This window comes from Babylonia areolata, chromosome 20 (assembly GCF_041734735.1).
Source record: "Babylonia areolata isolate BAREFJ2019XMU chromosome 20, ASM4173473v1, whole genome shotgun sequence".
In the NCBI taxonomy this organism is placed as follows: domain Eukaryota; kingdom Metazoa; phylum Mollusca; class Gastropoda; order Neogastropoda; family Buccinidae; genus Babylonia; species Babylonia areolata.
Window position 1 is genome coordinate 34,227,839 of NC_134895.1, and position 26,325 is coordinate 34,254,163.

General features: G+C 45.3%; 1 protein-coding gene and 1 long non-coding RNA gene across 2 annotated transcripts in view; both read right to left on the reverse strand.

The window, feature by feature from the left end:
• LOC143294907 (uncharacterized) overlaps positions 1-20,536 on the reverse strand; it is a 57,825-nt gene extending 37,289 nt beyond the window's left edge. Inside the window, exon 1 of the mRNA XM_076606424.1 lies at positions 19,336-20,536. Coding sequence (XP_076462539.1) covers positions 19,336-20,385 — 1,050 coding nt within the window. The 5' untranslated portion in view covers positions 20,386-20,536. The remainder of the gene's footprint in view (positions 1-19,335) is intronic.
• A 3,670-nt stretch (positions 20,537-24,206) lies between these two features.
• The window catches only part of LOC143294912 (uncharacterized), a 225,468-nt gene continuing 223,349 nt past the window's right edge, over positions 24,207-26,325 (reverse strand). Inside the window, exon 3 of the long non-coding RNA XR_013056966.1 lies at positions 24,207-24,374. This is a non-coding gene — a long non-coding RNA (uncharacterized LOC143294912). The remainder of the gene's footprint in view (positions 24,375-26,325) is intronic.

The window sequence follows — 26,325 nt, forward strand, 5'->3', positions numbered from 1 at the left end:
AAAAAAAAAATGCATATATAGCGTGTGGATCAGTTCGCTTTTACATGTTGAAACCGAAGCTGACAATTGAATTCCACCATGTGGACCAGTGAGAAGAGTAATATATCAAGATGGCGGTATGTCTTGTTTGCACTGTCATTGATCGAATCGCAAGAATGAACGCATACCCATCTCTCCCCCTCTCTCCATATCGTTATCAACCGTTCAGGAGAAACGATTATCAATCGATCGTTTGCACTGTAAAAAACCCCAAAAACAATCAAAACAAAAAAACAACAAAAAACCCCACAAAAATACGTTTGAATAGATGTAGGTGCCACTCACATGTTAACAGTCAGATAATGTACGAAAGAAACAGTGTGCTATATCTGTATCCTAATTCGTATATTAGATTCACCTACATTTTTCTCTTTCTTTTACAAATTCGGAGGTGATGGAACCAGCAGGACGGTAAAAGCATCTCCATCACAGCTTGTTTTGTTTGTGCTAATTTCCGCGGTGTGGACGGCTGCTTCGATAGCCGAACAGCATAATTAATGTCCCGGTGTGTTGCGCCTGCGAAAGAGCGGGACGAATTGTTGGCCAGCATGCTCCTAACTTTGTGAAAGCTTTTCACATGTCGCAATTGTTGTTGGGTTTTTCTTTCTTTCTTTTTTTTCTTCTTTTTTTTGGTCTCGTGTTCAAAGCGTAAATGGCAATGAATTTTTCATTGTTGATGGCGCTTTTCGGCTTGACGTCATAGCTTGCAGTGGACACACTATGGCTGCAGTTGTTATCCGTTGCCATTGACGTCATTTCACATTTGACGCATTCGTTGTCAGTAAGTTTGTTCTCAGTATCTAGGACTGATAAGGAACTCATGTACGAGTGTACGTTTGAAGGTAGTGGTGGTTGTGATGGATGTAGATGTGGGAAGAGGTGGAAGAGGAAAGGAAAAGAGAGGTAGTGAGGGACAGAGGCGCTCAGAAACACCGGCATATTGACACTCGCACAGACAGACAGACACACACACACACACACACACACACACACACACACACACACACACACACACACACACACACACACACACACACACACACACACACACACACACACACACACACACACTCACGCATTCTCTCTCTCTCTCCCCCCTTTCTCTCTTTCACACACACTTATTCACACACACATACACACGCGCGCGCGCGCGCACACACACACACACATACACATTCAAACACACACACACACACACACATTCACACACACACACACACACATTCATACACACACACACACACACACACACATTCATACACACACACAGAGACACACACACACACGCACACTCATTCACACACACGCACACACACTCATTCACACACACACATACACACACACGCACGCACACACACACACACACACACACACACACCTCTCTTTCATTTACAAAATCTACAGTTCCACCTGCTTCCATTACAAACGTATAATATGACAGTGAACGTGTGTTTGAAATAGTTCAGAGTTTAATTAGGAGTCCTATTGGGTCTTTGTTGTAATTCTGTTGGTTGACTAGGTAGTTGTTTCATTTTATTTACATTCTTTATTTTGTTCATAATGCGAAATGAGGAAAGGGGAACAGGGAAAGTAGTGATGATTTAAGGCATGGCTGGGGTGGGGAAGCGGATGGATTTTCATCTAAAATCACAACTGTTGGTAGAAGTTTAAGAAAAAAAACAAACGAACACAGCGACTCACACACAGACACAGACACACACAGACACACACACAGCGGACACACATACACACACACACTCTCTCTCTCTTTCACACACACAGACACACACAGACACACACACACACTCTCTCTCTCTCTCTCACACACACACACCCTCATACACACACACGCACACACACACACACACACGCACGCACGCACGCACACACACACATAGAGTCGAGCCATGGAAACCCCATCTCGTTACCACCTCGTTTCCGTGGTCAAACCAGTCAGGTGGACAGAGAATGACGAGGACCATAACAGACTGCCCACTGGGCATCCCCCCCCCCCTCCCCGATCTCTGACGCAAACCCAACAGTCGTTGGGTCCAGACTAAAAGCGGTTACGTCAAGAGAACCACTACAACACGGTAGAGCAGGTTTTTGTTCTCTCACGGGCGTCAGCGACACGTCTGGAAACACGTCGATCGTTTCCGGCACCAAGTAATGTGGATGGTGTATTGGTTTACACGTTCTGGTTCATGAAACTATTGGGAAAATGCAGCGTACAGGATAGAAAGACTCTACGGAAAAAAGCCTTGTACTACAGCAACAACCTTGAGCTTATATCGTGCTATTTGATCGGAATAGACGTGGTGTATTTAGTAAATAATCTTTTTTGCAATAAGGTCATTTTGCGTGCGACGTATACATTTCTATCTGTTCAATCAACGACAGTCTGGGACCATGTACACCAACAAGCTTGAGCTTATATCGTGTTTTTTCATGGAATACCTGTGGTGCATTCAGTTAATAATCATTTGCAATTAAGTTATTTTGCGTGCGACGTATTCATTTCTATCCATTTTAATTAATTAACGACAGTCTGGATCAGTCATATCATCATTAATTTTTTACCCCGAAAAATCTTATGTCATCGTAAATGCTTATACAGGGATAAAAGTATAAAGGACATCAGGTATGGAAAGCAGAGAGAGAGAGAGATAGATAGATAGATAGATAGATAGAGAGAGAGAGAGAGAGAGAGAGAGAGAGAGAGAGAGAGAGAGAGAGAGAGAGAGGGAGGGAGGAAATTTCCCCCACCCCCACACCCCCGTCCCAAAATCTTATGTCATCGAAATTTGTAGATACTTTATACAGGAATATAAAATTTTAAAAGGACATCCGTAACCTAAACGTAACGACATCGGGTAAAGAAAGCAGAGAGAGAGAGAGAGAGAGAGAGAGAGAGAGAGAGAGAGAGGGGGGGAATTTCCACCACCTCCCAAAATCTCATGTCATCAAAATTTGTCTTATTGTAGATGCTTTATACAGGAATAAAATTGAAAAAGGACATCCGTAACCTAAATCTAACGACATCAGGTATGGAAAGCAGAGAGAGAGAGAGAGAGAGAGAGGGAGGGAATCCCCCTCCCCCACCGCATAACCCCCCCCCCACACACACACACACCCGCACCCTCCACCCCAAATCTTATAATCTTATGTCATCGAAATTTGTCTTATTGTAAATGCTTTATACATGAATAAAATTGAAAAAAAAAAAAAAGACATCGGTTACCTAAATCTAACGACATCAGGTATAGAAAGCAGAGAGAGAGAGAGAGAGAGAGAGGGGGGGGGGGGGGAGAGGGAGAGAGGAAGAGGAGAAGAGGGGAGAAGGAGGGAGAGAGACATGCCTTGAAATTTATTCATCACATTACCATTTACGTAACACAACAGTCAGGGGCATGAACCGTTCAGTGGGAGTCTCGTAACACCATGTCGCCAGCCAAAAAGGGTTGAAGTCTGACACCAAAAAAGCGAGATGTCAAGGGATTCCCCCCTACTGTGAGGGAGGTACCCGGTCACTAATCCGTTTGATGGGGTAGCACAATGGCGTCCTCCACCCGGGTAGGGTATTAGGGATGGGGCAGGGTAAAGTAGGAGAACCAGACTGCTGGATAAGTCTTTTGTTCCAAGTGTCATCTCCAGCTTGAACTCAGTGTATAATGTGTGTATTTCTTATGAATTTGTGATTTTTATCACGGCACTGTATTAAACAATTATCATTCTATTTATTTACTTACTTATTTTTTTTTAAATATATCTACTCTATTCTCTTATATTTCTTTTATTACTATTTCTCATTTTCATAATAATGAATTATGTGATGTAAAACTATAGTATAGTTTGTCTGGTGCGCTGTTGTTACAAGTGTGTTCTGATGTGTGTGTGTGTGTGTGTGTGTGTGTGTGTGTGTGTGTGTGTGTGTGTGTGTGTGTGTGTGTGTGTGTGTGTGTGTGTGTGTGTGTGTGCGCGCGAGCGCGAGTGTAGGTGTGTGTAGAGGGGGTGTTAGGGAGATACGTTCGTTGACTGGGTGTGTGTGTGTGTGTGTGTGTGTGTGTGTGTGTGTGTGACAGAAGGTTTTCTTACCAAGCTATCAATTAGTGTTATAGATAAAATTCATGGAGATGTATGTTTTAATCAGTAGTCATGGTCATGGTAAATGTGACTGCGCATTGTAAGTTTAAAACTGCAAGTACTCAGCCACATGAAAAATTTCCGTAATTGTACACACAATTCTTCTTTCTTCTTTTCGTTCATGGGCTGCAACTCCCATGTTCACTTGTACGTACACGAACGGGCTTTTACGTGTATGACCGTTTTTACCCCGCCATATAGGCAGCCATAGTCCGTTTTCGGGGGGTGTACACACAATAAAGTTGTATGTTATCTTATAACCAAGTCTCCCGCTCCTCCCTAAGGCCCTGTCATGTGGTGAAAACCACGAACTTCATGAATTCTATTTAAGTCTGTGGGTGAAAGCCAGCAGTGCATTTATACATGTAAATTTGACAAATGCAGGCCCAACTTAGCAGCTTTTGAAAGATACATTTCCTGGCGTTATAAAATAGAAGAACACAATGCAAGAATGCAATCTAACATACAGGATTTTAGAGCAAAGAGGCTGTCTTACAAGACATTGATTACACTGATTTCTTAAATGTATAAAGGGTCGAATGTGTTTGATACATGCCAGTTAGTTTATTTATTTATTTTTTAACCGTCAGATAATCAGTTTGTTTTCTCTTTTTTTTTCTGTGACTTAAAAAAACAACTTTCTTTTTGGTCTTTGTGTATTATAAAATAGAAATACCCTTGCAAGTTAATTGTTACTGAATTACATTGCAACTGCTTGATGTGTTAATGAAGTAATTTTCCCATAGTAACATATGTGAGTTGTGTGCAAAATTCTGTCAAAAATAGTGACATTTCAATGAGAGAAATATAACCTTCATTGTAAGGGAGAGGGAGGGCGGGGGTGGGGGGTGGGGTGGTGAGGAGGGGGGACCGGCGGGAGGGGGGCGGGGGGCGGAGGTAGAGCGCGGGGGGCGGGGGGGGGGGGCGGAAGACAGCCAGCAGTGCAGCAGTCCCGGACCCGCCGAGGACAGAAGTGTGTCCATAGGAATCTTCACTGGATTTATCAACCCCCAGAAACAGTTCTGAACCCACGAGCAGACAGAGAAGGCACAGTGACGGTAGGAATACCCAAGCCTTGACTAGTGTCTGAGACACAGTTGCCTTTTTTTTTTTTGTACGCACGTTTGGAGACAAGGTGCCCAGTTGCATTGCTTGGTTCTAACTTTTTGACACTTGCACGTGACTAAATGCCTACGTTGACCGAACTACGCCATTTGGTCAGTTCCATACTACACACAGTTAGTAGCGGGTTACGACCATGCTAGGCTCTTCCGTCCGAGCAATGCAACTGGCTCAAGGAGAAGAAATACTGAGCGCTTTTATATGTTACTTTTTCTTCAGTCTGGATCTTTAAGTTCTTCAGGGAAGCTGCCATCGTTCTGTTTCCCTCTATACATTGAGATGGAACTGCCACTCGTGTTCTTTTACATTGAGTAGTCATGCGTGTGTTTAGACCAGTGTTCCAGGCTGCTGGAAATCCTGTATACTACGTCAGTATGCGAAACACACACACACACACACACACGCACGCGCGCGCGCACGCACACACCCACATACACCTACACCGCCGCACGCGCAAACACACACACAGAGACAAACACACACAGACACACACACACAGACACACACACTCACGCACTCACATAAGGACCTCATGGCCAACGACATTAAAGTGTCAAAGCGTCAATGCTTCACATACACACACACACACACACACACACACACACACACACGCATAGACACAAACGCACACACACACATACACGCCATCCGCCCGCACACAGACACACACAGAAACGCAGACACACAGACAGGCACAGATGTACACAGACGCACAGACACACAGACACAGACACACACACGTACACACACACACACACACACACACACACACACACACACACACACATCCTGTCTTCCACTCTTCTATCTGTGTCTCACCCCTCTTCATCTGGCCTCTCTGGGTCGCGTGATTTTCCTTTCAGTGCCTGATAAATGGGGGCCTTTAAAATGAATCATTCAGCAGGACAGAAGGGAAAATATCGGGCTGTCTGTGACAGCAACAAATGCCTTCGGGCTGAATGCACTCTCTCTCTGTCTCTGTCTCTGTCTCTGTCTCTCAGCACAATTATGCGTCACCTGACATGGTATCTATTTACAGATTTTTTGTTAATATCCACATTTCTTCCCATCCACTCCTGTGTGTGAATGACAGAGTGCATGTCCACGCCTATATAGTGATCACCACTCATTCCGTCTTGAGGGGAAAACATATGGATATTACAGCTAGCTTTTAAGTTTATAGAGACGGTATTGTCTTCATTTCTTTAATATATTCATATTTCAAACTGTTCACCAGTTTATCTCCGATTCAAAAAGATTTTAGCTTAGAAAGTATTGTGAAGAAAGGGTACAACATGATTCTATTCGTAAAATATATGTTGGATTTGTTTGACTGACCAAATATTCAAAGTTGAATGGATCGGCCAATGATCTGTTAGAATTTCTCCTCTCCCCTCTGTTCCCCCTCCCCCACCACCTTACCCACCATTCTTCTAAATTTTCTTCTTCTTCTTCGTGTTTTTCTTCAATTTGGCCAATTACTCTGGTGATAATGAATTTAATCTCATGTTAATATTGATATTAGCATTATTTTACTATATTATGTACTGTTTGTTTATTTGTTTTATTTCATTATTTCATTACTTACTGTTTACGAATGTTATTTGATACAAGTCATAATATGGTTCATCAGCCGTCATGATAAAATTGAAGTGCAACGTTGTGAGCACAGTATAAGTTTTAAGCTTGTTGATGCTCTTTTGTCATTCATTGCATTGTAATCATGTGTATTGTTGAATAATTAAAGATTATTTAAACCAATTTCTTTAAGTTACATGAATGCAAAAAGCAGTGGTGCAGACGTTGACAGTTATAGCGACATTTGCAAAATCTGTTATCGTCCCTTGTTCATATGGGACTGTGGCCTTAAATGAATCGATCATCTGAATCTGAACCTCGCTCAGCACATACTGTCACACACACACACACACACACACACACACACACACACACACACACACATTGCCACCCCCACCCCCACCCCCAACCTTGTGATGTGTTATGGGATATCTATTTTATTCTATATCTATTTCAATCCGCTCTTAACTTTGCAACTCAGTGTGTGTGTGTGTGTGTGTGTGTGTGTGTGTGTGTGTGTGTGTGTGTGTGTGTGTGTGTGTGTGTGTGTGTGTGTGTGTGCGCGCGCGCGCACATGCATACATAACACATGTAGGCACGCACGCTTTTGTTGATATGTTGGAATATCTACAGTGATAAACTAAAGTGGATCTGACAAGACGATGCTGCCAAAACACACAGTGATGCACTTTAACATCGATAACAATACACAGAGCTGATCGACCCCAAGTATAGCGCACAGAGCATCACGTGACGAAGTGACGCACACAGTCCTTTGGGGGGTTGAGGGGTGGGGGCGGGGAGGGGGGGTAGTGGGGATGGGAGGTGAGTGGCAAACTAAAAAAAAAAAGAAGAAAAAAAAAGAAAAAAAAAGGGGGGCATCATTAAATTTCATCATGTCAACAATGAATCCCTGGACAGGTTTTTTTTTTTTTTTTTTTTAATAATTTTTTTTTTTTTATAAAGGACGTTCTAGAATTTTGCGTCACCGAATGTGTCCAGGGTCAAGTTTTAAAAATGAATTATCTTTGTCTCGCATCACAAACAGGATTCCGAGAAAAGCAAAATGAGACGTCACAAAGTTTGGGCTGGGCGGAACTGAAATCGATCTCCCGTGATAATTGTAAAACAAAGTTCCAGGGAGAAGGCGGTCTGTGTGATAGAATGGATCTCCTGTAATATCACGCCAACGAAGTTTAGTTTTGGTTGGACTTAAAGCGTATCTCTCAATATCACGTCGCAAAGTTCTGGGAGATTTGAAATGGATTTGCTACAGTTACGTTACAAAGGCATGGGGGAATTCGATTGTATTTTCATATTGTTACGTCACAAATGTCTAGGGGAATTAAAATGGACCTTCCGTAATATTACATCACCAGGTTGTGAAGGAAGTCAAATTTATCTTCATACTGCTGGGTCATAAATTTCTGGGGGAATTAAAATGATCTCCCATAATGTTACGCCACAAAGTACTGGGGGTGGGGGGTGGGGGGGGTGGGGGGGGGGGAATTCAATTACATTTTCATACTTTTACATCACAAATTTCTGGAGGGGAATTAAAATGATCTCTTATCATGTTACACCACAAAGTTCTGGGGGGAATTCAATTGTATTTTCATACTTTTACATCACAAATTTCTGGGGGAATTAAAATGATCGCCCATATTGTTACGCCACAAAGTTCTGGGGGGGAATTCAATTACATTTTCATACTTTTACATCACAAATTTCTGGAGGGGAATTAAAATGATCTCTTATCATGTTACACCACAAAGTTCTGGGGGGAATTCAATTGTATTTTCATACTTTTACATCACAAATTTCTGGGGGAATTAAAATGATCTCCTATCATGTTACGCCACAAAGTTCTGGGGGGGAATTCAATTGTATTTTCATACTTTCACATCACAAATTTCTGGGGGAATTTAAATGATCTCCTATCATGTTACGCCACAAAGTTCTGGGGGGGAATTCAATTGTATTTTCATACTTTTACATCAGATTTCTGGGGGAATTAAAATGGCTCTCCCATAATGTTTCTTACGTTACCACGTCCTGGGGGGGGAATAGAAAGAGATATGGGAGAAAATAGATACCCCATAACGTCACAAGGATCGGGTGTGTGGGCGATGTGTGTGTGTGTGTGTGTGTGTGTGTGTGTGTGTGTGTGGCGAAATACATATCACAGCATCCGCGTATGGAGCAACGGTGTCAAAAAAAAAAAAAAAAAAAAAAAATCCACCTCCTTGGAGACCAGGGAAAGCTGACACAAACACCATAAACAGAAAGGCCAGCAGGGAACCACAGCAGGGGCCACCAGACCCTAAAAAAACAAACAAACCCAAAACAAAAACATGCGGTAGGAGCATACAGCGTGACCAAGAAGCTACCATGAAAAAAAAAGGAAAAAAAAGAAGTTATGCTCATAAACAAAGCACCGGGCGGGTGGACAGGTAAGCGAAAACACCCCACCCCTCTCCCCTCATATAACTATGCCGTACACAAAGGTAAGCAAACAGTGCCGAAGGGAGATGTGCTGGGGGTATGGGGGGGTGGGGTGGGGGGTTAGACTAACATGTGTCCATTGTCCATTTCCTTTGATCAGACCGAAAGCACGTGACGATCATGACGTCGAATGGTGTTGCTGATGATAGTGGTGGTGGTGGTGGTGACAGAGGTGGAATACTAAGTTGTTCCAGCGAATCCGGTGACAGGGGAGTCGGCTGACAATGAGGGGACGTGCTTTCAAAAGGGATGTCGTGGAGGGAGGGGGGAGGGGTCAAGGGGGTGGGGGTGGGGTTGCGGGGGGGAGGGGAGAATGGGGGGATGCTGGGGATTGTTCACTCCATCACTTCCGTCAAAACGCACTGTGCGGATTATGGGGGTGTGTGATCATTGGCTCAGCTCACTCATCCTTTGCCTGCTGAGGTCTTGTGTATGGCGATAGGTTGTCGGGTATTTGCGATGGGATCGATATTTTTTTTCTTTGTCTGTCTGTCCGTCCGTCCGTCCGTCCGCCCGTGTGTGTGGGTGTGGTGTGGTTGTTTCTCTGTGTTTTTGCATCTCGTCCTGTTTCACTCCCCGTGTATTGAACGTACTCGCATGAATGTGTCTGTCTTCACCCCCACCCACACACCCCCTGTTACGTTTTTTGTTTTGTTTGTTCTTTGGCTGCCTTCAAACTACTTCAGTGTGTACATATATTGTTTGTATAATTTTGTCACTAAACATCCGAATGATCCTTTGGGTCAGCTGGGCATTTATCACTAGTGTGATGGATGGAGTCCGCACTGGAAACAAGATAGAAAGTGCTCGTTGGCAACGGAAAGAATGGTTAAGCTTAGAAAGTGGGGATTGCCGGCAGTAAACAAGGAAAATGTTGGTTGGCGGTGGAAACTGGATTAAACATGAAAAGTGGAGGTTGCCATCAGTAGACAAGGAAAATGCTCATTGGCAGTGGAAACTTGAGTAAGCTTGGAAAGATGGAGATTATCAGCAGTAAGTTTGGAAAGTAAATATATCAGCAAGCAATAAGCTCAGAAATTGGAGAAGACCAGCTAGTTGACATTTCCAGCAGTGACTGTGGAAAGTGGAGAATCGTGGCCAAATGTATGGACAGTGTTTGCACAGCATTAAACATTTACAGTGAAGATAAGCAGCTATAATCGTATAAACCGGAGGCTGTCAGTGAAGTATACTGCATTATCAGCCGAAAGTGTGGAAAGAATAGGTTGAAAGCAGTAAGACTGGAAAACGTTGACCAGCAGCTGCTAGCCTGAGATTGTACAAGAATGCACATGACTGGAAATAATATATCGACTGGTTACAGTTCAGTTGGAAACGACAAATGAGCATCAGTACACTTTGAAAGAGTAGCATCAGAGAGCCTAGGAATGCTATCAGTGCATGCTTAATTTGTTATTATACAAGAGTGAGGAGGTGGCTTAGAATGTTTCTACGAGTCATGGTCAGATCGTGATCAGGAAAACCTGTGGATTTTGGAGTGCTTGCATTATGCATTACATGTGTAGCAGGTCAGTGTTCCCCCTTGTATACACTCAACTTTTATGTCGTTTCGCAGACTTTGTACATTCTTTTCATTCAGGTGACACGTTTTCTGCGGCTCTGGTCGAACTCTTTCGTCGAAGTGTTTTCAGGGCTGGTAGGTGTTACACAACTTTATCGCGAAAGCTTCTGGAACTATGAACGTTGGTTGGAAAGTGTAACAAGCCAGCAGTAGGACTGAAAAATGGACCCGTGTTAAGTCTGAAAAGCGAAATCACATCTTAATTGGTGTGTGTGTGTGTGTGTGTGTGTGTGTGTGTGTGTGTGTGTGTGTGTGTGTGTGTGTGTGTGTGTGTGTGTGTTTCTTTCATTTGCATAATTCTGTCATAAATTCACTCTCACATGTACCTGTGAATCTATTCAGTGATAAACAACACGAGAGGCTAATTTGAATCACAGCGGAACGTGAAAGTCGGCATCGTGTCAATGTTTATTCCCAGGTAGTATGGACTTTTCACTTTCTCAGTTTACATTCCGTTGAATGAAACAGCTGGGGATAATTTGCATACATTTTTTTGGTGAGAGTACACAGTAAAGTTTGGGCTTTCGTTGGGTTGATGGAAGATCCTTGATACTGTGTCTTGAAACCATTGGACGATATTGTTCAGTAGCTTTTCGACGGCTACAGTTCTTTATTAAGTATATTCTGAAGTTTTAAACACAATGTCAGCTTCCGCCAGGTAGGCACATGAGCCACTCAATTGTTGTTCAGATATGCAAGTCTTGTCGTATAAACGTTGTAAAGGACATAAGAAAGAGGTGATCCTTGAGGCAGTCCAGTTTATATGGTGAAGAAATCGAATCTCTAACACGTAGGACGACTGTTTTATTTCCTGAAAGTTCTGCTTCTTGTTAGTGTCAAACTTACTCCATACTGTAGTAGAATGTCCACGATGAGTGAAAACTAGGCTATGTTGTATGCATCTTCCAAGTCAGTTGCTGGAGTTTGATGTTTCGTCTTTCCTTTGATATGCTCCATATGCCTCATATGCGAAAGCGGCATCATTCCCCCCTATGGATACATTTACATGTTTTGTACCCACCTAGATTTGGGGTAATATTTGAAGGCCTCTTGCAAATTTTGTCAGTGTTATACGTTCGGTAAACATTCCAGCAATATTATTCACAGTTAGGCTGCTAGGATTCGACGGTAGCCGCATACCTGACAATGATCCTTACACCAAAGTCTTCCCCCTCTTTCCCCCAACATACACATCAATACAGAGAGAGTGAGAAAGAGAGAGAGATGGAAACTGTAATCTCATACCGCGAAATATCGCTCATGATGTGTGTGTGTGTGTGTGTGTGTGTGTGTGTGTGTGTGTGTGTGTGTGTGTCTGTGGTGTGTGTGTGTGTGTGTGTGTGTGTGTGTGTGCGTGAGCATTCGAACATAACCAGGCACCCTGACACCCAGCCTTTAACCCTCCCCCACCCCCACCAGCCACAGACAAAAGAAAAACATGGTGCGGGCCAGTTCTGTTGCAGCAAACAGTCGATCAGTCAGTCACACAATTACACAATCAACACCGTCGATTAACCCACAACAGTGGAACTCGTTGGCAAGGCACAGGACGCTGTGTGAAAGGGAACTGGAGAGAGAGAGAGTGAGTGAGAGAGAGAGAGAGAGAGAGAGAGAGAGAGAGGGAGGGGGGCAGGAAGGGAAGGAGGGAGAGAGGCAGAGACAGAGACAGAGACAGAGAGAGCTCTGAAGATGAAAATTGTAATTAATTACACACCGCGAATTATCGCATATGTATGTGTGTGTGCATATGTGTACGTGTGTGTGTGCATGTGTATGTGTGTGTGTGTGTGTGTGCGTGTGTGTGTGTGTGCGACAGAGAGAGAGAGATAGAGAGAGAGAGAGACAGACAGACAGAGGGAGAGAGGGAGAGAGAGAGAGACAGAGAGAGACAGAGACAGACAGACAGAGACAGACAGAGACAGAGACAGACAGAGAGACAGAGAGAGATGGAGAGAGAGAGAGAGGAGCGGGAATGTGGGAGAAGGAAGGGGAATGGGTTATTAATCGTGCAATCAATTAATGTCAACTGGCTGACAAATTGCTTGAAGAATTGGTCCTGGAAATTGAATGCACAGACATGGGGAAACAGACTGAGAGAGAGAGAGAGCGAGCGAGCGAACGAGCGAGCGAGCGAGCGAAAGAGAGAGAGAGAGAGAGAGAGAGAGAGAGAGAGAGAGAGGGAGAGAGGGGTAGGGAGAGCATTCAGTCACAAGGCATTTGTTGCCGTCAAAAACAGTCCGTACATTAAAAAAAAAAAAAAAAAAAAATCAACAATATCACTACCATATTTCAGTAATTCTCCAACGATTCCATCAGGTCCTGAAGACTTTCTTTTTTTTCTTTTTTTTTAAAGTTCCTGTATGAGAGAGAGAGAGAGAGAGAGAGAGAGAGAGAGAGGGAGAGGGAGACAGAGACAGAGACAGAGACAGAGAGCGGCCGAACTGAGGGGCTCGTTTCGTCTCCCTATTTTAGGGGGAAGAATGGTGGAAGGAGTTCTTTACAAAGGACGGACGTCAAGAACCTTGTTGATGTGTTGTGTCAACGTACTTTTGTTTCCTTCAGGAAAGTTTGACTGAAAGAAAAGGAGGTTGGGAACTCAACGTATCATAACGAACTTTATCTCCAACTTCGATCGGTATTCAATCACCACCGATATGTGTGACGGAACATTAAACAAAATTCCTTCTCCTTATATCGATCGCGACAATGTACCATCTACTTTCACAACGACTTCTACGTAATAGTAGTGTATATATGTGTGAGGTTTGATCGGAAGATGGTTTTCCACAGTTCCAGGAAGACTGAAAAGAACATCTGTCCCATGCTTTGGCTTCACGCACTGCCGACAAGGAGGTTTGGTGTTAGGGAACACATCAGAGGCATGTCATTCCGAGAGATGAATTTATTTATTTATTTATTTTTATTTTATTTTATTTTATTTTATTTTTTACCTCACCAACTGTAGACCTTTCTTCTTCTCCGGCCCTCTTGTGATCCAGTCCTCTGAATGTCCATAACCTGATCTGTATTCACAGCTCTGTGCATCTCTGTTTCTCTTGCTGAATACCACTCTTTAACTTCTCTCTTGGTTTTCGCTTCTCCTGCTGAATACCACTCTTAAATTTCTCTCTTGGTTTTCATTTCTCCTGCTGAACACCACTCTTTAACTTCTCTCTTGGTTTTCGCTTCTCCTTATGAATACCACTCTTAAACTTTTCTCTTGATTTTCGCTTCTCCTTCTGAATGCCATTCTTAAACTTCTTTCTTGGTTTTCACTTCTCCTACTGAATACTACTCCTAACTTCTCTCTTCGTTTTCACTCTCCTGCTGAATACCACTCTTAAACTTCTCTCTTGGTTTTCATTTCTCCTGCTGAATACCACTCTTAAACTTCTCTCTTGGTTTTCATTTCTCCTACTGAATACCACTCTTAACTTCTCTTTTTGGTCTTCATTTCTCCTGCTGAATACCACTCTTAAACTTCTCTCTTGGTTTTCATTTCTCCTGCTGAATACCACTCTTAAACTTCTTTCTTGGTTTTCGCTTCTCCTTCTGAACACTACTCTTAAACTTCTCTCTTGGTTTTCGCTTCTCCTTCTGAACACCACTCTTAAACTTCTTTCTTGGTTTTCGCTTCTCCTGCTGAACACCACTCTTAAACTTCTCTCTTCGTTTTCGCTTCTCCTACTGAATACCACTCTTAAACTTCTCTCTTCGTTTTCGCTTCTCCTGCTGAATACCACTCTTAAACTTCTCTCTTCGTTTTCGCTTCTCCTACTGAATACCACTCCTAACTTCTCTCTTCCTTTTCACTTCTCCTGCTGAATACCACTCTTAAACTTCTCTCTTCGTTTTCGCTTCTCCTACTGAATACCACTCCTAACTTCTCTCTTCCTTTTCACTTCTCCTGCTGAATACCATTCTTAAACTTCTTTCTTGGGTTTCGCTTCTCCTTCTGAATACTACTCCTAACTTCTCTCTTGGTTTTCGCTTCTCCTGCTGAACACCACTCTTAACTTCTCTTTTTGGTCTTCATTTCTCCTGCTGAATACCACTCATAAACTTCTCTCTTGGTTTTCATTTCTCCTGCTGAATACCATTCTTAAACTTCTCTCTTGGTTTTCATTTCTCCTTCTGAATGCCATTCTTAAACTTCTCTCTTGGGTTTCGCTTCTCCTTCTGAATACTACTCCTAACTTCTCTCTTCCTTTTCACTTCTCCTACTGAATACCACTCTTAAACTTCTCTCTTGGGTTTCGCTTCTCCTTCTGAATACCACTCTTAACTTCTCTCTTGGTTTTCGCTTCTCCTGTTGAATACCACTCTTAAACTTCTCTCTTGGTTTTCATTTCTCCTGCTGAATACCACTCTTAAACTTCTCTCTTGGTTTTCATTTCTCCTGCTGAATACCACTCTTTAACTTCCTTCTTGGTTTTCACTTCTCCTACTGAACACCACTGTTAACTTCTCTTTTTGGTCTTCATTTCTCCTGCTGAATACCACTCTTAAACTTCTCTCTTGGTTTTCGCTTCTCCTACTGAACACCACTGTTAACTTCTCTTTTTGGTCTTCATTTCTCCTGCTGAATACCACTCTTAAACTTCTCTCTTGGTTTTCGCTTCTCCTGCTGAACACCACTCTTTAACTTCTCTCTTCGTTTTCATTTCTCCTGCTGAATACCACTCTTAACTTCTCTCTTGGTTTTCGCTTCTCCTTCTGAACACCACTCGGTTTTCGCGTCTCCTACTGAACACCACTGTTAACTTCTCTTTTTGGTCTTCATTTCTCCTGCTGAATACCACTCTTAAACTTCTCTCTTGGTTTTCGCTTCTCCTTCTGAACACCACTCGGTTTTCACTTCTCCTGTTGAACACCACTCTTTAACTTCTCTCTTGGTCTTGCCCTTACCTCCACTGTCGTTACCACTGTATTGATCCGAGTCCCAGAAGGACGTATGGTCAGAAACCTTTACACTTCTAATCAAAGTGACTCTTAATTCACAACGGACTGTTTTAGCAGACTTTATACATTTGTCAGTTTTATATACTCAGCAGTCATTTTAAGGTTTACAGATGCAATATATATATATATATATATATATATATATATATATATATATATATATATATATATATATATATATGTGTGTGTGTGTGTGTGTGTGTGTGTGTGTGTGTACTTTACGCATTAGGAGGGGTGGGGCCGAGGAGGCGGACCAACACAGGAAGGCAGACGGACAAAGCGAACGATACAGGTAGAATTTTCAAGGGGAGAGAGGAGGGGGTGGGGAGGGAGGGGAGATAAATAGAGACACAGACATACAGACAGACACAGAGAGAGGGGGTGGGGAGGGAGGGGAGATAGAGACACATACATACAGACAGACACAGAGAGAGGGGGTGGGGAGGGAGGGGAGATAGATAGAGACACAGACATACAGACAGACACAGAGAGAGGGGGGGGGGGGCAGGGAGGGGAGATAGAGACACAGACATGCAGACAGAGAGAGACAGAGAGAGGGGGCAGGGAGGGGAGATAGACAGAGACACAGACATACAGACAGAGAGAGACAGAGAGGGGGGGGCAGGGAGGGGAGATAGATACACAGACATACAGAGAGAGACAGAGAGAGGGGGTGGGGAGGGAGGGGAGATAGAGAGAGACACAGACATTCAGACAGACACATAGAGAGGGGTGGGGAGGGAGGGGAGATAGACAGAGACACAGACATTCAGACAGACAGAGAGAGAGAGGGGGGGGGGAGAGATAGAGACAGAGAGGCTAGACAGAAAGGAAGGGGGAGACAGAGACAGAGACAGAGAGACAGACAGACAGACAGACAGACAGAGGGTCGACACATTCATTCATGAAATCACACAGCCAGTGAAAGTCAATCAATTAAGTGGCAAAATGATAGGAACACCCCATCCATCCATCCATCCATCATGGACTGGAAAACAAAGGGAGAGACTTACACTGGCAAATGCTCATACAAGGATGGACTCCCCGAATGCACTATATAGGGATCTTGCATTGCGGATACATTTCGCTGTTCAGAGTGGGCGGAGACACATTGCTGGGGTGTGTGTGTGCATGACGGCACGTGTTGTTACCGATGATGGATGCTGTTGCCGATGATGGATGTTGTTGGTGATGATGGATGTGCTCAGACCACAATGTGGAGATGCGGAGAGAGAGAGAGAGAGAGAGAGAGGGTGGGAGGGAGGGAGGAAAGCGTAGGCTTAGCTCTTTCTGATTGTGTATTTCGCGCGCGCGCACACACACACACAATGTATATATATATATATATATATATATATATATATATATATGTGTGTGTGTGTGTGTGTGTGTGTGTGTGTGTAAACACAACTGACAAAATATAAACATGAACAAACAACATACAAACAAAAAATCAAATCTACTGACAAACACCCCTGTCACATAAGAGCGTGGTCTGATGAATGCTGAGCAGTTGTCCTGGACCCTACCAACTGCTCAACAGTTGTCCTGGACTCTACCAACACTCTACCAACTGCTCAACAGTTGTCATGGACTCTACCAACCTCTCAACAGCTGTCCTGGACTCTACCAACTGCTCAACAGTAGTTCTGGACTCTACCAACACTCTACCAACTGCTCAACAGTTGTCCTGGACTCTACCAACTGCTCAACAGTTGTCCTGGACTCTACCAACACTCTACCAACTGCTCAACAGTTGTCCTGGACTCTACCAACCTCTCAACAGTTGTCCTGGACTCTACCAACTGCTCAACAGTTGTCCTGGACTCTACCAACACTCTACCAACTGCTCAACAGTTGTCCTGGACTCTACCAACCTCTCAACAGTTGTCCTGGACTCTACCAACTGCTCAACAGTAGTTCTGGACTCTACCAACTGCTCAACAGTTGTCCTGGACTCTACCAACTGCTCAACAGTTGTCCTGGACTCTACCAAGTGCATGGTCCTGTCTATTAAAACATTCAGCGCAAATACTAGTATGTGCCCAAATCATTAGGCTTAGTGTTATTCTGATTCGTGTTCTGTGAAGTCACACGGAAATACACTGTTAGATATTTCAAATCTAATCTTAAAACACAAATTTGTTCAGACATTTCAAACTAGCCAATAGACCCTCCTTCCCTTCCCAGACCCCCTGTTTGCGTGTGTGTGTTTGTGCGTAGACATGTGTGTGCGTGGGGGTGGTGAGGGGTGGTGGGGGTGGAGTATGGTGCGGTGGTGAGGATGCGTGGGAGACGGGGGGGGGGGGGGGGGGGGGGGGGAATGACGGTTAGGTTGGAGAGGTGAGCGAGTTGTGAGTACTGTTTTCAAAACAGTATATTTTTAGGGAGCTTGTATCTTAACATTTTGAAATATTCATGTGTCTTATTACGACATGTTTTAGAGCCGAAAGGGTTATCGCTATATACATGTATCTTCTTCTTCTTCTTCTCCTTCTAGTTGCACGGAATTTCAAGGGCATTGTACTTTTGTAGAAAATCATGGAGATCAGTACAGAAAAGCGTCCATTTGGACATCACTTGTATTCCAATATAAGCCTTAGTGAGCAACTGGAAGGACTGGCATTCACTGTGTCATATCGATGGAGCTGTGTTGCTTTATATCGGATATTCTAAACCCGAGTCTCATGAAACAACGTCTGTTGATTTATATGGAGCAAAAGATGAATACCACGATTTCTAATTCCACAGTTTCTATACTGTTTTATTTTACAGAACAACGAAAACATCACTTTCTTCTTTTCAATGATGCATCTGGGGGAAAAAAAAGCCTTTGACGAAATGCATTTTATTAAATGTTTTTTGCGCTTTTTCGTTTTCCACATCTCGATTGAGCGAAACCAATCCAAAGCCATTGTGAAACACGATCTCACGAACATCCACACATGCATTTTTGTCAGATTATCATAATCCCAACAACTCGTACGCTTTCGTGCACTGAACACAGAAATTCCTGTGAAATAGGATAACGTCATTAATTAGAATTTTGATGCGGATTCCGCAGAGAGAGAGAGAGAGAGAGAGAGAGAGAGAGAGAGAGAGAGAGAGAGAGAGAGAACACACACACACACACACCACATAACATCAACCACATCGCACCACACCACTACGTAACACCACACCACAAATCACACCACTACACCTGACACCACACCCCACCCCACCACACCACACCACACTACACGACACGAGATCACATCACACCACATTCCACAACAACACACCACAGACACACAACACCACACCACACCCCCACACCCCACCCTCACCCCTAACCCCGCCACACACCCCACCCCACCCCACATACACCAACACACCCAACACACACCAACAGAACCACTGACCACAGGCATGAGGATGAACTGGCAGCAGAAGCCGATGATGAGCGACACGGGGAACTTGAGCTGCCTCTTGACGCTGTCCGTGTCTGTGCAGCAGCCCATGCCGAAGGTGATCAGGATGGCGATGGCCGCCGCCGAGCTGTCGAACACCAGGTCGGCGGTCCTCGGGTCGCGCACGGTGGTGACGGGGAAGTGGGAGGTGGCCACGGCCTGGATGACGTTGTTGTGGGGCAGCTGGCCGTTGTCGGCCAGGAGGGCCGCCTCCTGCTGCCCCAGCACGGCCACGGACATGGTGACGCGGCCCACGTGCAGAGCCTTGACGGAGAAGTTGTGTTGCTGGCCCTCCTGCACGGCCATTAGCAGGTAGCGCGTGGACCCCTGCTGGTACTTCCCCTTCCCCGATCCTCCTCCTCCTCCTCTCGGTCCCTCCACCAGAGCGCTTCCTCCTCCGCTGCCTCCGACCAGCAGTGGCAGTGGGGCATGGCTGGGCGCGTCGGGCCGGCCCTCGTTAGAGCTCCACACAGGCTGGGCGATGTTGTCGTCGCTGGAGAAAATCATGGCCCAGTAGGTGGTGGGTTTGGTCCTCAGCGGTTGGGGCGTTGCTGGTGGTGGTGGTGGTGGTGATGATGGTGATGGTTGGTGGGGATGGTGTTGTTGTTGTTGTTGCTGCTGCTGCTGTAGCTGCCCCCATGCCGCCGGTGTGGTCAAGGTGGTGTCGGTGTCGTTGTTGTTGTTCTTGGTGGTGGTGTTGGTGGTAGTGGTGGTAGTGTCGTTGCCGTGGTGATGTGGGGTGTCCTTGCGGGGGTGGCCGGGCGCCGTGCTGGCCAGGACAGTGGTCTGCAGGACCAGGTGACTGTGCGTGGTGGCGGTCCCGCTGTTGTCGTTGTTGCTGCCGCTCGCTGCTGCTGCTGTCAGGCGTGTGGCGGTGCTGGTGGTGTTGGTGGTGCTGCCAGTGGCGCTGGATTTTGGTGCAGTTGAAATACACGCTCTGGCTGGAGTGGACTTTGAGCCCGTGGATCGATGGCGGGTGGAAGTGGATGAGGAAGGTCTCATTGCCGGGCAGGGGGAGCAGGCGGTAGCGGGGCGCGGGCGGGCCCAGGGCCAGGGCGGGCACGTGCAGCAGGAAGCAGACGCAGCGCCACGCGCCCCACGTCCACCCCCCCACGCGCCGCGTGGACCCGCCCCTCCTGCCACCGGCACAGGCAGCAGCGGCCACCGCCGCCATCATCATCATCATCATCCTCGTTGTCACCCGCCGCTCGTGACGCTTCACGCCGCCACCACCACCACCTCCCCCATCCTCACAGCCCCCTGCCTCCCTCCCTACCTCCCTCCCTCCCTCCCCTCGCTCCACAGAGGGAGGGCGGAGGAGGAGGAGATCAGAAAAGAGGAGACCAGTCTTGTTCGGCAGTCGGTTGACACAGATTCATATACACACACACTCACAACCTTATCAGCGACACAGTGTACTTCTGAGGTTCATTTTTTTTTCCAAACCAGTTTCAACAGCAGCAAGAAGAAGAAAATCTTTCTCACTCAAAATTATCACTGTTTCAACAAGAACAACAAAAAATCCTCTCCACACTACGATATTCGAATTTCAACAAAAACAAAAACACATTTTTTTTCACATCACGATATCTCCTTGCTAACGACACAGGCAAATTTCATTGCCAGGTTCCCACAGTCAAATCATCCCCGGTGGTTGAAACAAGTTACGATCCAGAGAATCAGCGTTGAGAGACGGGGAAGAGAAAGTGAGTCCAGTGTTTGCTCAATTATTATCATTGATAGTTCCAGGCCTGGATGGAACTCCGCACAAATCCTGTTCGTACAAAAGAAACAGAATGTGAACATAGGCATAGGGCTTGTGTGTCAGTCACATGGGTCAGTGCTTCTTCGCACGAGTCTTCGAATACCCTTTTAACTGCATCTTGTGCGTGGCATCGACTCCAGCCCACTATTGAAACTGGTGGCCCTGTGGAATGAACATCAACACCACTCGCCTGACCAGTTCCCAAGCGGAGTGGCTGGGAATTATCTTTTTTTTAATTTTTTTTAATTTTTATTTTTTTTAGAATGCAATTTATTCATTTAGCATGTCCGGATAATTAGATTAGGCCCACTGCAATATCAGTTTACGGTCCGGAATAGTTTGTTTCCGATGTCTGTGACCCAAAATAAGCATGCTTATTTCGCATCCGGGATACATTCGATCTGCCAGATAGTATGTTTACGTCAGCAACAACACGAAGATATACCTTAAAAACAAAAACAGACAAACCAAAAAACAAAAACAAGAACAACAAAAAAATAAAACAAAACAAAAACAAAACAACAACAACAACAACAAAAAACTGGAAAGAGAAGGGTAGAAGGATAGACGGGTTTTGTTTGGTGATTGTCGGAATGACTCAGATCGATGAACTGTTTTTTGTTGTTGTGTTGTTTTTTTTCTTTTCTTTTCTGCTCCTTCTTCTTTGTTTGGTTTTTCTTTTCCCCTTCAGTGGAATGGGAGTGGCTTGAATGGAATGCCAAGCAGAGATTAAGTGGTGACGTTCTCTGTGTGAAGTGCAAGTTCTTATCAACAGATGGGGGGTAGGAGCGGTGTGGGGGAAGGAGAGGGATTGGGGGGGGGGGGGGGGAGTGGGGGAGAGAGGGGAGGGGGGATCGATAGGAGCCAGGGACCAGGCACTACAGGCTGAGGGCGGGGTCACAGGAAGGAGTGTCCGAGTTGTGTTGTGTGTGAAGAACGTTGCAACGGAACGGGTAAACTGTGTGTGTGTTGGAGGGGTGTGGGGGTGGGGGAGGTTAGGAGGTTGGAGGGGGAGGGGGGGGGGGGGGGGGGGGGCGAGGGGAGAGAGGAGGGAGCGGGGGTCAGTAGTTTCCAAAGCGAAATGAGAAAAAAAAAGCAGTGTGTGTGTGTGTGTGTGTGTGTGTGTGTGTGTGTGTGAGTGATTGTTTTAGCGTTATCTGATGGAACGCTAAGAGATGACGACAGGAGGGAGGGGGGAGGGAGGGGAGGGGGCTGGGGGAAAATGCGGTTGGGGGAGGCGGTGGGAGATGGTGGTGGTGGTGGTGGGGGGACTGTGGGGGTAGGGGTGGAAATCACCAAGGAACTGACAAGCTGATTTAGCAAAGCCTACGATGACCGAGGAGGGCCTGCCCGCAGCAGTAGCAGCAGTAGCGGTGGGGCCACAAACATCTGCGTGACTGTCAGGAGATGATTCCTTGCCCCCTTGGCGGCAGGGAGAGAGGTAGAGGGGGTGGGTTGGGCTGGGGGGAACGATCGGAAATCCTATTGATCGTAGGTAACGTCGTTACTTTTAGGGGCAAGACGTCTGCTTCCCCGACCCCCCCTCCTTCCCTCCCTCCCTCTCTCTCTCTTGAGTTCTGAGTTCTCTCTGTCTCTCTGTCTGTCTCTCTCCTTCTCTCTCTCTCTCTCGTCTTCTCCTCCCCTTCTTCTTCTTTCCTTCCTTCCTTGTCACGGGAATGATGACACAGCACGTGCAGCTTCTTCTTCCTCTGTCCTGTCTCACTTTATCTCTTTCTTCTTCTCTTCTGGCTCGGAATCTTTTCCTATGGCTCTGTTTTCCCCCAGTGATGCTTCTTCCTCCGGGTTTTTTTTCCCCTTTACTTCTTCTTTGTCTGTCCTTCGTTTTCGTCGTTAGTTAGTTAGGTACGGTGGTGACCTGTGAGGGACTGGGTGGCTTATTATGATTGGGGGACTGTTCATATGTGTGTGTGTGTGTGTGTGTGTGTGTGTGTGTGTGTGTGTGTGTGTGTGTTGATCTGACAAAAAAAAAGAGTTTATGATGGTGATAGTGGTTGGGGTTGCGGGTTTGTGCATATACGTACGTGTGTGTGTGTGTGTGTGTGTGTGTGTGTGTGTGTGTGTGTGTGTGTGTGTGTGTGTGTGTGTGTGTGTGTGTGTGTACTCTCAGCAAGCGCAGTGATTTCACCTCACTTATCACTAACAACCCTTTATGATTCCAAATTCACACTTTGCATTTCAGCATCGGAAAAAAAAAGACAAAACACGTTGAGTTTAGGCACATTATGGACAGGTGGACAATTTTCCTGATTCTATTCCTCTTCGGCAAAACATGCAATTTTTTTTTTCTTTTAATTGATCTGCTCGGCTATTACAGTTCCTGCAGATTGTTAGATTTAATTTGGTCCAGGATCTCTCCAGCAGATGTGTAGGATAATTCGATTGTTTTGAGGGGGGGGTGCCTTTGGAAGAAGGGAAGACTCGATTGTCAGAACTGTCTTTGAGAGATAAGCGTCGCTGTTTTTGCGCTTCGAAGAAAAGAGATGGGCTCAGTTTTGCGTTTCGATACAAGGATGGCCCGCCTCAAAACACGACGCTTGCTGCATGTCTTTGCACATTATGTCCCGTGGAATGCTGCGCCGCCTTGCTGCTGGATGTGCGATCATGCGCGTCTTTTTGTTGATTAGTCAGTCGCCCTCCCCTCCCACACACACACACACACACACACACATACTCGTCTGTTCTGTGATAGCATCGTTCAGTCATGCGTTCTCTTTGTTGGATCATTCTGCGCAGTCGTGTGTCCCAATGATCAGTTCTTTCCGGTCACTGACGCGACTCTGTGCGTGATCATCTAGGGGGTGCGTTTCTGCGTGCTATTCGCATCATACGCTACGCTTAAATCTTGTTAGGTTTTTTTCTCTCCCCTTTGATCGTTCTCTGCAGCCGTGTAAGCCCTTTTGCGGTGTCATTTGGTACGCGCTTCAGTCTTGTTTCTGTCTGTCCCCCGTTGTTTGCCTTACAGTGTTGGCGTCCTTTGATGATCCTGTGCTGTGTCATGTAGGCTTCGTGTTGATTCTTGTATGCAGTCAAGCTTGCCTTGCCTTGTCTTGTTCTTGTTCGGGGAACGCAGAAGAAGAAGAAGAAGCCTTGTCTTGTCTTGTCTTTCTCCCCCCCCCCTCCACGTGGCTGTCAATGAGGGTTGTTCGTCGTCACAGGTCTTCCTTCCTTCCTTCCTTCCTTCCCGCACTGGCGTCGTTCCTTGTCCCTGAAAACAGAAGGGGAAGACTGCAGCATTAGCGCTGGCACCTGACGCCAAGACTGGCGGAGTTGAACCTCAGTGTGGGTTGGGTTGCATTAGCGATCGTAGTGACGGCGCTAAGTGTATATTAATTAAGAAGGTTCCCAGTCGATGGAATTTTAGCGTTGATTTAGAATCTTTAACGCTAGCGCTAAGCAAAAAAAAACCTTCGCGCTGCAAATATCGCTGACATAACCCAGCCCAGCACCGTAACGGTTGGAGGAAACAACAACAATAACAGCAACACACACACACACACACACACACACACACACACACACAACCCCAAAACAGCAGCAGCAGCAGCAACAACAACAACAACAAAAACACACACAAAACAACAACAACAACAACAACAACAACAACAACAACAACACACACACACACACACACACACACACACACACACACACAAAACAAACACACACACACACACACAACACACACACACACACACACACGGACTGGAACGTTTTGAGACGCCATGAGACACACAGGTTATACCGTCAAGACAAGAATGTCAAGTTAACACATTTCATATAACTAGTTACAAAATATGGAACACATTTGACATTGTGTTCGTGATCAGCATCAATGGTCTACCAAAGTGGTTGATTGAGAGGTACGTTAACATTGGAAAGCTGAAAAAAGGGACTCAAATATATTAAGATGGGAAAACTAAAAAAAAAAAAAAAAAAAAAAAAAAAAAACGAAAAAAGAAAAAAAAATGAATTAACCGGGTTAACATGGGGAAAAAAGTGAATTAACGGGGTTAACATGGGAAAACTGAAAAAAAGTGAATTAACGGGGTTAACATGGGAAACTTAAAAAAAAAAAAAAAAAAAAAGTGAATTAACGGGGTTAACATGGGAAACTAAAAAAAAAAAAAAAAAGTGAATTGACGGGTTAACATGGGAAAACTAAAAAAAAAAAAGAAAAAAAAAGTGATTTAACGGGCAATACATTATGTTCAGGACAGAAATGCTGTCAGGGTTGTATGTATACATCTGCTTTAGAAACTCAGAACAAGGCTACGAGGCAGTTCATAACATCAACGTCGGAAGTAAGGTGGGTGGGTTTTTAAAAAGGTTCAATCACTAACTGCTGAAAGCCGATCTGGTTCCTGCATAGATTATGATAATACGAGCACGAGCAAGCCGGGAGAGAGAGAGAGAGAGAGAGGGAGAGAGAGAGGGAGAAAGAGAGAGAGGTATGGTTGGGGTTGTAAGTGCGGAGGTTCACATCGAAAATGAAGACATCAATAAAGAAATCTTAACATGAAAACAAGAATGGGGTACTGAATAACACACACACACACACACACACACACACACACACACACACACACACACACACACACACGCACACACAGAGCGAGCAAAATACGAGTTGTATGCTAAATAAATCACAGGGAGGCGGGAAAAAGCCGGGGGTTCTCCGAGAGAAGGCGGTGGGGGTGGGGGGATCACTGACTGTTGAGACCTTGAAAGTTCAGGTCATGCGTACATATGATAAATAAAAGATGGGATTACCGTGCAGAGAGGGAGGGAAAGGGGGGGGGGAGAGGAGAGAGAGAGAGAGGGGGGGGGAGAGAGAGGGGAAAGAGTGTGTGTGTGAGAGAGAGGGGGGAGAGAGAGGGGGGAGAGAGAGGGGGGGGAGGGGAGAGGGGAGAGAGAGAGGGGGAGAGAGAGAGAGGGGAAAGTGTGTGTGAGAGAGAGAGAGAGAGAGAGGGAGAGAGGGGAGAGAGAGGGGGGAGAGAGAGGGGGGGAGGGGAAAGAGTGTGTGAGAGAGACAGAGAGAGAGGAGAGAGAGAGGGGGGAAAGATTGAGAGAGAGAGAGAGAGAGAGGGGTGAAAAGAGGGGAAAGAGTGTGTATGAGAGAGAGGAGAAAGAATGAGAGATAGATAGATAGATAGATA